The 13,301-nt window shown below is 40.9% G+C and overlaps 1 protein-coding gene and 1 long non-coding RNA gene across 3 annotated transcripts in view; one reads left to right on the top strand and one right to left on the bottom strand.

Annotated features, from left to right (window-relative positions):
* The window catches only part of LOC134297775 (uncharacterized), a 71,727-nt gene extending 66,314 nt beyond the window's left edge, over positions 1–5,413 (bottom strand). Inside the window, exon 1 of the long non-coding RNA XR_010004645.1 lies at positions 5,363–5,413. This is a non-coding gene — a long non-coding RNA (uncharacterized LOC134297775). The remainder of the gene's footprint in view (positions 1–5,362) is intronic.
* The window catches only part of mxi1 (MAX interactor 1, dimerization protein), a 114,747-nt gene that overhangs the window by 45,312 nt on the left and 56,134 nt on the right, over positions 1–13,301 (top strand). For both annotated transcript variants that reach the window (XM_062976268.1, XM_003218522.4), the window contains exon 3: positions 3,514–3,543. In XM_062976268.1, coding sequence (XP_062832338.1) covers positions 3,514–3,543 — 30 coding nt within the window. The remainder of the gene's footprint in view (positions 1–3,513; positions 3,544–13,301) is intronic.

Here is a 13,301-nt window from a genome sequence, read left to right as displayed (position 1 = left end):
AAGTTCAGCAGTTTAATCCACTGTGCCATCAGGAACACCATTTTACTGTGTCACTGTCTATAACGGGGCTTGAGCATCAACGGGGATCCTGAAGCCAAATCTAAATGGATACCACTGTGCTTGCAAAATGTGTGTGTGATGTTGTACATCATCATAGACTTTTTCTAACAGGAATATGAATGTCACTGCATTAAATGATTGTATAGGCACAGACAGCCTTGCAGGATGATCAAGACTTTTGATTTTGGTTGCTGCTAAACATACAGATTGACCATCCCTTATCTGAAATTCCAAAATACTCCAAAATCTAAAATTATCCTCATGAGTAGGTGATAGTGGCACCTTTACTTTCTGATTGTTCATCATGCACAAATTACAACTCATGCATCAAATTATTTAAAATATTGCATCAGTTTATTTGTAGGCTATGTGTATAAGGCAGGTGTGTGCAAACTTCGGTCCTCCAGGTGTTTTGGACTTCAACTCCCACAATTCCTAACAACCTCAGGTCCCTTCATTTCCCCCCTCAGCCGCTTAAGCAGCTGAGAGGGAAAAGGAAAGGGCCTGAGGCTGTTAGGAATTGTGGGAGTTGAAGTCCAAAACACCTGGAGGACTGAAGTTTGCCCATGCCTGGTATAAGGTGTATACAAACCATAAATGTTGTGGTTAGATTTGGGTTCTATCTCCATGATATCTCATGATTTACCTATATCCAAACATAGCTATTCAAAAATATAACAAAATACAAAATAAATAAAACACTTCCTCTCCCAAGCATATTGGGTAAGAGATACTCAACTTGTGCTTTGAAGATTCTGGAGAACAGCAAGATTCTGACAAGAGCATTCCAGATGCCCCTGAAGTTGCCAAGGGGAACACTAGATGTATTTCAAAATGTTTTCTATTTTAAGGATTGTGCCTCGTAAAGGAATGGCAAGGGTATATTTAGCCACTGCAGAAGTCCACCACCACCATCTCCCTGCTCTCCCCATTTCCTTGTCTGGGAAAGTTCTTACTATTTTATTTGGTGCCAATATGGTTATAAATCACAGGATAAATTAGCCAGCTTCATGACAAGATGGCGACCTTCCTCACTTGTGGCTTTTTGATGGAAGGAAGATAAGTAATAAAGAGTCTCCTGTGTGTGAGAAATGGGGAGAGCCTGCTGTTTTAATTTTGTTCCCAGCGGTGGACCGAACTTTGTTCTTTCAGCGCCAACCTTGATGACTGGCTTCATTATAATGTTGGAATTCAATCCGTTGCATATCTTTGGGCTTGTAACACTTAATGGAGTCTCCAAGAAGACAGAGACATGCGGTAAATAAAACTAATAATACACTAATGAAATTTACACACAGATTGCTCCAAACGAGCAAGTTCACTATGGTGTGAGTTTTTCTTCTTAGTCTTGAAATACTGTTGTTTGATGTGCAGTACGAAGGGGTTTCGTTTGGACAGAAGCAGAACAAGAGTGTTTCAACCCTTATTAAATATTTGTAGTGCATAGATTTTAAGGCAGTACCTTGTCTAAAGAACAAGTTCTCTGAATAGGCATAGGGGTTTTCCCCCTAAATTTTTATTTTTCCACATGGCCTTTATTCTGGTCACCTTTAGCTATTGTGTGGGCAGATGAAGAATTGAGCAGAGATGCAGCTGTTACATGCCAGACATTTTATGAAGCAGTCAAAAAGCCCTCAAAATGGTGAAGAAGAATTCCCATTTTTCTGCTGCTTAAGTGGACTCCAAAGTGACTCTGTTCCCTTCTTTAATTTTGATGTTTGTGCATAACACAAACCATAAGGAACCATAATTGTAATTGTGAAATGTAATCATTTGTTGTTCAAGTTATTACTGTCTCGTGGTGATACTAAAGTGAACCTATTCCAGAGTTTTTTCAACAAGATTTATTCAGAGGAAACTGATTAAAAGGGTGCGACTTGCCCAAGGTTATCTAATGCCAAGCAGAAATTTAAACCCTGGTCTCCAGATTTGTAGCCTAATGCTCAAACCACTACAGCAGCTCCCAGGGCCGGCCGGAGATATTTTTTGATGTGAAGCGGGGGTGCTGAAAAGCGCCCCCGCCACCGGCACCCTGGCCCCGCCCAGCGTGCCCTGGCCCCGCCTCCCACGCTGCGTGGGAGGCGGGGCCAGGGCGAGTAGTGAGGGGGCGGGGCCAGAGTTGGCCCCGCCCCCCGCCCAGCGTGCCCTGGCCCCGCCTCCCACGCAGCGTGGGAGGCGGGGCCAGGGCACGCTGGGCGGGGGGGCGGCGCCAGAGTTGGCCCCGCCTCCCACGCTACTCCCGCTTGCCCGTCTGGCCTTTTCTAACAGGCCAGACTGCAGCGGAGGTCCCTCCAGGCCGCAATCGCGGCCTGGAGGGACCTCCGCTGAACTCTGGCCTGCTAGAAATGGCCAGACGGGCGAGCGGGGGTAGCGTGGGAGGCGGGGCCAGCTCTGACGCCGCTCCCCCCCCCCGCCCAGCGTGCCTTGGCCCTGCCTCCCACGCAACGTTATTTGGCCTAAATCTCTTTCAAAAACACCATCGCAGACCTCTAAGAGATTAGAACAGCTCCTCCTCCAGAGGTGTCGTTTTGGAGGAAAGGGTCGTGAAATTTTGCTGCAGCCCCCAAACCTCATATTTCACATTGAAAATCATTTGTACCTGGAACTCTTATATTTGCTGCATTCACGTTCCTTCAGCAAATTTTCCAGTTCCTTTTCATTGGGTGCCTAAATTACTTTTCTTAATGATCATCTGAAGTTTTTAGATATTGCAGTGCTAGGGATTTGAGAACTGAAGGAAAATGTCTTTGAAGAGGAGGCTCATCTTGTAGCTGCACCCCTTTACTTCTCTGGAAGTGTGTTTTAAGGTAGTTTACTGCAAGAGACTCATTTGAATCATATTGTTTTATTTGTGAGTGTTGTCTTATTTGTCATCATGTTGGCTTTGAATTACGGTGACCTTATGAATGAGTGATCTCCAAGACCCCTGCTCAGGACTTACAAACTCAGAGCTATGGCTTTCTTCCTTGAAATTATCCAACTGTAGTGCAGTCTCCTTTCCTACTGCTTCCACATTACGAAGCATTATATGTTATAATTCCACAATTTCCATATATATTCAGGTTTTCTTGCTTTGTTATGTTACCATGCGTCAAACTACAATTTTATTTGGGGGGTAAAAAAATGCAATTGCTCCATTTGTGGATAATTGAGCTATGTAAACAACATTATAGTTACAATACTAATTGGATAGAGTTACTTCACTCTAGCTACTGATGGTGACTGAAGCAATGGGCAAAATGCGTATAGTTAGAGCAAAATTCTGAAGCTAAAGAACATTGAATTTAATAAGAAATACAGTGTAACAATGTTGAAATAGAGGTAACTGAATCTGTTGGATTTGTTACTCTGATCTATTATTATGGAGAAAGAAAAAGTCCTATTGTATAGGCAAAGTCTTGTGTTATAAGTCTACAGTTGGCTAATTTTTCCTCCTTTTGGTTTGTCTTCCAGGTCTACGCACAATGAACTTGAAAAGAACCGGTAAGTCACCAATTAACAGATTTCCAAGGAATGCAAATGTTATCCATGTGTGGGCTTGTTTTTCAAACTTTAAGGTCGTCTATGATATGGGGATAATGGGAATTGTAGGCCAACACATCAGTAGAGTGCCAGGTTCAGGAAGGCTGTGCTTTGGTCTACTCTTGCAGGTGTATCAGGTGAGTGTTTAAAAAAGCAACAATAACAGAATCTCTGTAAATGGTTTTATTTTCAGTGGGGAGGGAGCCCGTCTTCCCCCACTTTTCCAGATATGCAAAGAAGTGACCCATTTTTATACTAATCTGTATGCAGAGGAAATACTGTTTCTCTCCTCCTTGAAAACTGAAATCCGATTGGGTCAGTGGCCATACACGAGGTTGCTAGGGTATTGGATTTCTTAAGCACTGGCACATGTTAACTAAAGCGCTGTGTTTGTGTGTGTGTGTTTAGCCCTTCCCTTCTTTTCTCTGCCTATCAGGCCTGTCATAATCCCTGCCTCATTACAGGAAAATGGCATTGTCCAGTGGTCTCTGGAGTCTGGTGAACTGTTCGCTCCTGTGGAGTGGTGCTCTTATAACCTACTTTGGGACACCGGGTTCTTTTTTTATTATTATTATCATCCTTGAGCCCAAGTTTCAGCAAGCTGTGCAGTTTTGTTGCTTAGCTAGTTCTACCCTATGACTCATCTCCTTTGTAATAAGAGTTAGAGTAATATAAATACTACTGAGACAACAGGGAGTTAGTTCACACGCAGATCAAGTTGTAGCATTTCTTTCAGGATGCAAGTGTTGTACCGGGGTTTCCTATTTATAAATTTATCCTCGGGATGGGGAGGCTGGTTGGCTCTACATTCCCATGCTGTAGTCTGTTGGAAGGGAAAACATTCATTCAGAAGAAAGGTAGACTTATTTAGAACCTGTTGAGAATATGCTGATAAGGAGAAAAATAAAGAGCGTTTTGCTTTAGTGTCTTAGTTGGAACAGGAAAAGTTTGTGTTGAAAAGTTTGCATGTGCCGGTTTCTTTTCATCTCAGTGTTTTGTAACTGTTGTTTTGTTTTGGTGTCCTGGCTTGTCTCATTACATCGTAAGACTGTTCTTAGTGTGCTTCCTGTATGTGTTTACTTTCTTCTGTCAAGAGTTGGTGCTGAGCTGGTGCTTCTATGGAGTTAAGCTATGACTAATGTGAAATGCTAAATCGGCAAAAAGCTGTCTTCACATTTTAAGCACCCATTATTTTATTTGTGTGCGTGAGAGAGAGTTGGGGGACTTGTGGTGACACATCTGCTGTGTTTGTGGAAATCCAAAGAAGGTGTGAGTCTATAGAAATAAAATGAAATAAATATACAAAATTAGAAAAGCAATGAGTTGTTTAATAAATATATACAGGATAGGAACAAGACATTTCACTTTTGGCCTGCATAAATAGGAGTATAGTGTCTAGATCAGGGGTCCCCAAACTAAGGCCCGGGGGCCGGATGCGGCCCTCCAAGGTCATTTACCTGGCCCCCACCCTCAGTTTTATAATATAATATTTTTATATCAGTTTTAATAATATAATATATTGTATATACATATAATATTGATAATAATATTATGTTATTATATTAATTCTGCAGCCCCGGTGGCAAAGTGCGTTAAAGCACTGAGCTGGAGACCAAAAGGTCCCAGGTTCAAACCCCGGGAGTGGAGTGAGCACCCGCTGTTAGCTCCAGCTCCTGCCAACCTAGCAGTTCGAAAACATGCAAATGTGAGTAGATCAATAGGTACTGCTCAGGCGGGAAGGTAACCGCACTCCATGCAGTCATGCCAGTGGCCACATGACCTTGGAGGAGTCTACGGACAACGGCTTAGAAATGGAGATGAGCACCAACCTCCAGAGTCAGACATGACTGGACTTAACGTCAGGGGAAAACCTTTACCTTATTATATTAATTAATTAATTATATGTTATATATTACATATAATATTACAGTATAGTGGTATAGTTCAATATAGTAATATATAATGCTAATATTGTGCTATGCTAATAATATAATATATTGTATGTACATACAGCTGCTCTGAGTCCCCTTCGGGGTGAGAAGGGTGGGATATAAATGTAGTAAATAAATGCAGTAAATAATTAATTTTAGACTTGGGCTTGGCCAAAGTCTGAAATGATTTGAAGGCACACAACAACAATCCTAATTAACTTGACTATCTCACTGGTCAGAAGCAGGCCCACACTTTCAATTGAAATCCTGATAGGTTTATGTTGGTTAAAATTGTTTTCGTTTTAAAATATTGTATTGTTCTTTCATTGTTGTTGTTGCTGTTTTGCACTACAAAAAATAAGACATGTGCAGTGTGCATAGGAATTTGTTGGTATTTTTTTTTCAAATGATAATTCAGCCCCTCAACAGTCTGAAGGATTGTGGACCGGCCCTCAGCTTTAAAAGTTTGAGGACCCCTGGTCTAGATCCAGGGAAGTCATGCTACTCCTCTATTCTGCCTTGGTCAGACCACACAGGGAATATTGTGTCCAATTCTGGGTACCGCAGTTTAAGGGAGATGTTGACAAACTGGAATGTGTCCAGAGGAGGGTGACTAAAATGATCAAGGGTCTGGAGAACAAGCCCTGTGAGGAGTGGCTTAAAGAGCTGGGCATGTTTAGGCTGCAGAAGAGAAGGCTGAGAGGAGACATGACAGCCATGTATAAATATGTGAGGGGAAGTTATAGAGAGGAGGGAGCAAGCTTGTTTTCTGCTGCCCTGGAGACCAGGACTCAGAACAATGGCTTTAAACTACAGGAAAGGAGATTCCACCTGAACATTAGAAAAAACTTTGCAACTGTGAGAGCTGTTCAGCAATGGAATTCTCTGCCGCGGAGTGTGGTGGAGGCTCCTTCTTTGGAGGCATTTAAGCAGAGGCTGGATGGCCATCTGTCGGGGGTACTTTGAATGTGATTTTCCTGCTTCTTGGCAGGGGGTTGGACTGAATGGCCCATGAGGCTTCTTCCAACTCTATGATTCTGTGATTCTAGGACAAAACTTTTCCTCAAACTGAAGCTGAGCAAACAGCTAGTTAAATCTTATTACTGTCGCTGCAGAAATATATCAACACTGAGTCTAGGAAATATTTCCTCCTTGGGTTACAGTCCCAAGAATCTTGTAGCCGTGTACCATGCTAGCTAGACAATTCTGGAGTTTTTAGTCTCCAAAATAACCTTTACAGGCTCTGAGTCAAGGTAGCAGGCCAAATTAGGGGATCAGAATAAAGCTATGTGGCATACACATCTCTTTTCCTCCAAGACAGGAAAATGGCCAGGAAAAATCAGAAGGAACAGCCAGGGAATTCGGTTGCTAGTCCACAGTATTTGCCGTGAGGTCTTTGTTGTATTCTGTCTTGTGGTAGGGCTGGTTCCACTGCACAAAATATTTTGGAGATTAAAAGTGAGCAACTGATACAGAGCAAGTTGCTCTTCCAAATTAAGGTACATTGCAAGAAGCGTATTTGTGTTCCAAAATAGTAGTATGTTCCTGCTAAGAAATGCATCAAACTGAAGCAGGACACTTCTGAGATTTAGGCAAGATACCTTGGAACAGATGGCCACAGATATTACCTGCAGTCCCGAGTAATGTGGCATTTTAGAGTCCCATTTTCTGCCCTGAGATCCTGCAAGAGACTACTTGAGTGTCACAAAAATCTCATCAAACAAACTAGGAGTGACCAGAAGCTGTTTTAGCAACAATTTTTTATGTTGAATATTTTCATAGAATCATAGAATCATAGAATAGTAGAGTTGGAAGAGACCACATGGGCCATCCAGTCCAACCCCCTGCTAAGAAGCAGGAAATCGCATTCAAAGCACCCCCGACAGATGGCCATCCAGCCTCTGCTTAAAAGCCTCCAAAGAAGGAGCCTCCACCACAGCCCGAGGGAGAGAGTTCCACTGTTGAACAGCTCTCACAGTGAGGAAGTTCTTCCTGATGTTCAAGTGGAATCTCCTTTCCTGTAGTTTGAAGCCATTGTTCCGTGTCCTAGTCTGCAGGGCAGCAGAAAACAAGCTTGCTCCCTCCTCCCTTTGACTTCCCTTCACGTATTTGTACATGGCTATCATGTCTCCTCTTTTGTATTTTTTTAAAGTTTAACATTGTAGGAAGGCCCTTTGAAGTGTTTCAAAGGTGAATCACAATTCCTGGAAGCTTTCAAAAAGGCAGTTTGGGGCAGGGGTGTCAGAAAACATGGCAATCCTGGGAATCTGGAGAGGTCAAGGACTGTAAAAATATTTGGATGAGGGACACATGCAGCTCCATGACCAAAGTTTCCTATTCTTGCAGACATTCCTTAATGATACCCTTTCTTAACACACTCATCAATAACTTTCTTGCCTCCTTAGGTTGTTAAAACTCATGAAGATTGTTGTACCATTGCATAGTGTAGGGTTTATTTTTATAATCAAGAATATGCTTGTCTGGTTGAAATCCAGACTTCTCCTTTTTAGGCGGAATAGTCTGCCGCTTTTTCCATGAAAAAATGTCTACTATTTTTATGCATGGAGAAGTATGTAGACAGAGAGTAACACTACTTATAAATCTCGACTGTAAACTACATCATTGCACACTGTGTTTCATTTTCTTGTTAGGATATGTGGGCACAATCCTTGGTGAGTGTGAGATCTGTTGCTTCATGTAGTTAGTGCAATACAGCAGCAGCAGTAGCAAAATCAGGGTTTGGCTTTCCCATTAATATTGTTATGTCCTTTCTGGAGCCTCTACTGTCCCATAAATCTTGACAAGATTAGCATGCTGCCATCCAAGAGTTGAGCAATTTGTTGTTTGATCTGTTGAATTAACTCTCTTTGCTTTGCTTTCTGTACTCACAAGCCGATTTCAAAATCCCCGAAGTCTTCTCTTGCTTTGTGGTGTGTGTCAGCAACACTAGACTTTGAACACTTTATGATTTGTACTCTCACTTTTGCTTTTGATTTCATCCTGGTCTGCTTCCCTGTTCTGTGCAGAATTTAGGAAAATTACTTTTCTAATTTACAACTCCCATAATCAAAGCATGAATGCTGGTTGCCCAAAGGAGTTAATTTCCTTCACTCTGTATGGAAGTGGAGACATTCCTTGTCTATTGGAGATATATCGTGTAACTGGGGTTACTAAAAGAATAAGGATTTGGTCAGTACCTGACAAAATCTACATTGTTTGGTATCTGGAAATGGTCTTAGAGTACCTTTTCTGCCTTCTTCTTCTCCTCTCTTCCTAAACTTATGTCAAGACCTCAGGCTTATAATCAAAGGAGAAACAGTACAAAAAGCAGGCTTGTAAGGAAGAGGAAAGCTTGCCGGGATAACTTTATTGGAAGCATTTTAAAAAATGGAAATGTCTGTGCAGTTGGGATTGAGGCCCAGTGTCCCACTGCAGGTCCAGGATTCTTCTGCAATGATGATTCTCAGGCCATTCTATCGACTCATTTTTGCCAAGAAAATTTCTCAGAAGTCCTGCTGGTACACTTAAAAGCAGAAGTAACCCAAACGCAAAAACAAACAAAACAAAACCCCTGAGAACTGGCCAGAACATTTTTATACTATTGGAAGACTACTTCTGGGCTCCAAAGCAAACACAAGGATTGTTTTACCTTCTAGTTTTCATTGCTTACTATTTGTATGGATATGGTTTTTTATTTTCAATTTACATGTTCATAAAAAACAGTGAAACAAATCTATAAACATGTATATATACACGTGTAAGTGTGTGTGTGTGTGTGTGTGTGTGTGTGTGAACCAATACAACACTTCCTAACATCTATTACTATTTGTAGCATCTTTAAGTCTGCTTCTGTTAACTGTGGCAAAGATAAAAACCCAGCATCTAATGGCTTTGTTGCATCTCATCTTTGGGGGATGATTACTTCATTTTTAAATCCTCCATTATTGTCATACTCTGTAATTTTGAAAATTGCCCACTTTTAGATACCTGGCTCGGTTTCTTCCTCCTCTCTTGTCTGCAAACAGTCGCTTGGCTGATGTAAGATTTAGATTTTTAGCAAACTCATTCAGATATATTTTTTTAAAGGCACATGGTCCACAATTTCTTTCCTTTGTACCTGGTACATACAGGCACCGTTTCGAAATCAACATTTAGTGAGATGTTAAAGGATCAGGTCTATTCCAAGGCTTATATTTTAATAAAACCATTTCAACTTCTTTTAACAAGCATTTTGAAATCACCTCCCATCATTTCACTTCAGCCAGGTTTGTTTATTGTTTGTACTCATATTCCTTTTTCTTTTGAACAGTGGCAGATGTTTTAGGCTGCTTTTTAAAAAAACAAACAAAAACAAAACACAATGCTCTGATAGCTAGGTTATCTTTTTAATGAAATATTTTGGTTTAATTTAAACAGGGTAGCCAACCAAATACAGACCTCCCCCCCCCCCCCCAAATTACAGTCCTCTGAAAACTGAATAGTTAATTTGCCATTTTTCATGCAGTATGCTTCAGAAAACCTTGAAGGTGTCACGGTTTATGTTTTCTCTGTTTGGTCACCTTCTGGCAGTTTCTTTTTCCAATTTCATTGTTTGCTCAAAAATATCTGTCTCAAAATCACAACATTTTGTGTGATTAACCTGAATAGACATTTTGATTAGAGAGAATGGGTTCTTTTATACTCAGTGCCCATTTCCAATCTAAATTCCTTGCTAATGTTCTCTGTATATATCTTTTTGCCAGAGCTAAATTGGATCATTTCAGTATCCCGAAATCAAATGATCTCCTTAAGTCATATTTTTAGGAAGCCAAATCAAATTGAGGTATAGTTCATTGTCAGGTTGCTACAAATTCAGATTTCATTAAGAAAGCAGCCCATGCCTACAATTCCTAATGGGGATAGAGCATACATATTCAAAACATGTATGCTTTTGAATGCAATGGAAGCTGACCTAGGCCTAATGTACTGTGGCTTTTTACCATCACAATTTTGCATGGTAGGAAGACCCAATAGAGATTCTGCCCTCGACCTCACTGACTCATTCTGAAAATGACACCACTAAAATTAGGTCAACTATTTTGTATTCTCAGCCAGACTGTATCTAATGTACTTCTTAAAATCTACAAATATTTGTTTTAGGTACTTGATGGAGGGAGGGAGCTTGTTTTCTGCTGCCCTGCAGACTAGGACACGGAACAATGGCTTCAAACTACAGGAAAGGAGATTCCACCTGAACATCAGGAAGAACTTCCTCACTGTGAGAGCTGTTCGACAGTGGAACTCTCTCCCCGGGGCTGTGGTGGAGGCTCCTTCCTTGGAGGCTTTTAAGCAGAGGCTGGATGGCCATCTGTCGGGGGTGCTTTGAATGCGATTTCCTGCTTCTTAGCAGGGGGTTGGACTAGATGGCTCATGTGGTCTCTTCCAACTCTACTATTCTATGATTCTATGATTCTATGTTGCTAAGTTGTAAGGAAGCATGCTGGATATAAAACATTGTCAAAAATATTGGAGACGTTCTGTCGAAGCTCCAAAAGCTCAGGAGATTTTTTTGGATTTTGATCAGACGTCGTTATTTCTGCAATGCACCTATTGTCGTACAAGGCCACACACATAGTATCTCTATCATAGCCATAACCACATAGAAATTTTTTAAAAGTCAAATTTTAATAGAAGGAAACAAGGAAATTTTGCCATGAGAATGGATTATTTACATTAAGAAGATGCTGTTATCAATGTGTGTAATACTTTTAAACTGAAAGAGTGAAAAGTTTGAAAAAACAGAATGTATATACTGCTGCTTGATTTCACATTCATGACTTGCAGCAAGTAATATTTGTGTTGACCTATATGTGCATGCAAATCAATGGGCAATTTCCTCTGTGTTTCTATGGAAAGTGGTAGTTTTGTCTGTATGTGGCCATTTTCAATTGGAAGAGTTACCTTTAGGTGCAAATATTCATAGATTCATAAAATAATACAGTTGGAAGAGACTACATGGGCCATCTAGTCCAAACCCCTGCCATGCAGGAAAAGCACAAAGTATCCCTGACAGATGGCCATCCAGCCTCTGTTTAAAAGCTTCCAAGAAGGATCTTCCACCATACTCCAAGGCAGAGTTCCACAGCTGAACAGCTCATATGGTCAGGAAGCTCTTTCATATGTTCAGGTGGAATGTCCTTTCCTGCAATTTGAACCAATTGGTCCAAGACCTAGTTTCAAGGGCAGCAGAAAACAAGTTTGCTCCCTCTTCCTTATGACACCTTTTCATATATTTATACATGGCTATCATGTCTCCTCTCAACCTTCTCTTCTGCAGGCTAAACATGCCAGTTCTTTAAGATGCTCCTCATAGGGCATGATCTCCAGACCTTTGATCATTTCAGTCGCCCTCCTCTGGACATCCTCCAGATTATTAATATCTCTTTTGAACTGTGGTGTCCAGAAAATGACATAGTATTATGAGTACAAAGGCACCATGAGGACTTCCCTCGATCTGGACACTCTCCTCCTTTTGATGCAGCCCAAAATCCCATTGGCATTTTTAGCTGCTGAATCACCATGTTGGCTCATATTCAACTTGTTGTCCACAAAGACTCCAAGAGCTTTTTCACATGTACTGTTGTTCAGCCAGGCATTATCTATCCTGTATCTTTGCATTTCATTTTTGTCCACCAAAGTGTAGTATCTTACATTTGTCCTTGTTTAAATTCATTTCTTTCTTTCCATCTCTAATCAGCGGCCAGGTTGGCTGGCGGATGCTGGGAGCTGCATACCCTTTCCTGTAAAATGGGACATTTTCCAAGTTGTTACCATTGCCAATTTTGTTGACAGAAAAGCAGGAATGATTGGAGATCAGGATTTAAACTCCACACAGTCATACCTGTGACTTTGAAGTTAACCTACACATCAACTTCAAGTTTCCAGGGAAGTTCTTCCTTTAGTGCAAGTGACGGGTTCCAGCTCCTTGTGTAAGGAAGCACAAGATGTCTTCCTATGTAAACCTATTAAAAGTACTAACACCATGCTTCATTAAATGATCCGGCTTTTTGGTGAAACTTTTCATCACAAGATTTCTCCCTCCTCTTCCCTGTTTCCCCCTAAAATGCTCTAGATCTTGCGAAGGGAATGGGAATTGCTTCTGCCATGTTCTATTGATGGAAGAAGCCTTTGCAAGTATAGCTTGAGCTAATTGTATATGATCCTTTTAGAATGAAATAAATTATTTATAAATGTTTCTCCTGCCCTCTCCTCCCCATATGTTTCGTTTTAAGTGAATCATACTGTTTCTAAGTGATAATTCTCCCTTTGAGACGTCAGAGTGTGTAAAAAGGTTGCCTCATTTGTGTAGTAGGCTTGATGGTACGTGGGAATGTGTTCGACACGTTTAGTTTAAAAATACCCTTTTCTTCTTAGTCTTGTTTATGGGAAGGCCCATTCTGTATGTTTTCACAGTAGAAGCTAGCTAGAGAATGGTGTCACGAATCCATCCTACTCCTTCTCCTCCAGAAACACTTTTTCAGTTTTGAAAATGATTCTGTTTATTTTTTTTTCTTTCAAAGAGCCAAATGCACATGTTGTTGAACAAATGGACTTGCAGCTCTTTGAAATAAAGGCAGGCAAGGAGCCTGGAACATTAGCAGAAAAGCAAGAAAGACGACTCAATCAGTATTTTGAGTCACTGACCAGTTTATATGTCAAATATGCTGTAAATATGGAAGAAAACCAAATTTGAGCAACGGAAGTTCAGGAAATGGAGAATCCTGATTTGCATGTGTGTTTAGAAGCACC

Source organism: Anolis carolinensis, chromosome 3 (assembly GCF_035594765.1).
Source record: "Anolis carolinensis isolate JA03-04 chromosome 3, rAnoCar3.1.pri, whole genome shotgun sequence".
NCBI lineage: Eukaryota > Metazoa > Chordata > Lepidosauria > Squamata > Dactyloidae > Anolis > Anolis carolinensis.
Note: the sequence above shows the minus strand (reverse complement) of the source record. Positions and strands in the feature narration are given on the sequence as shown.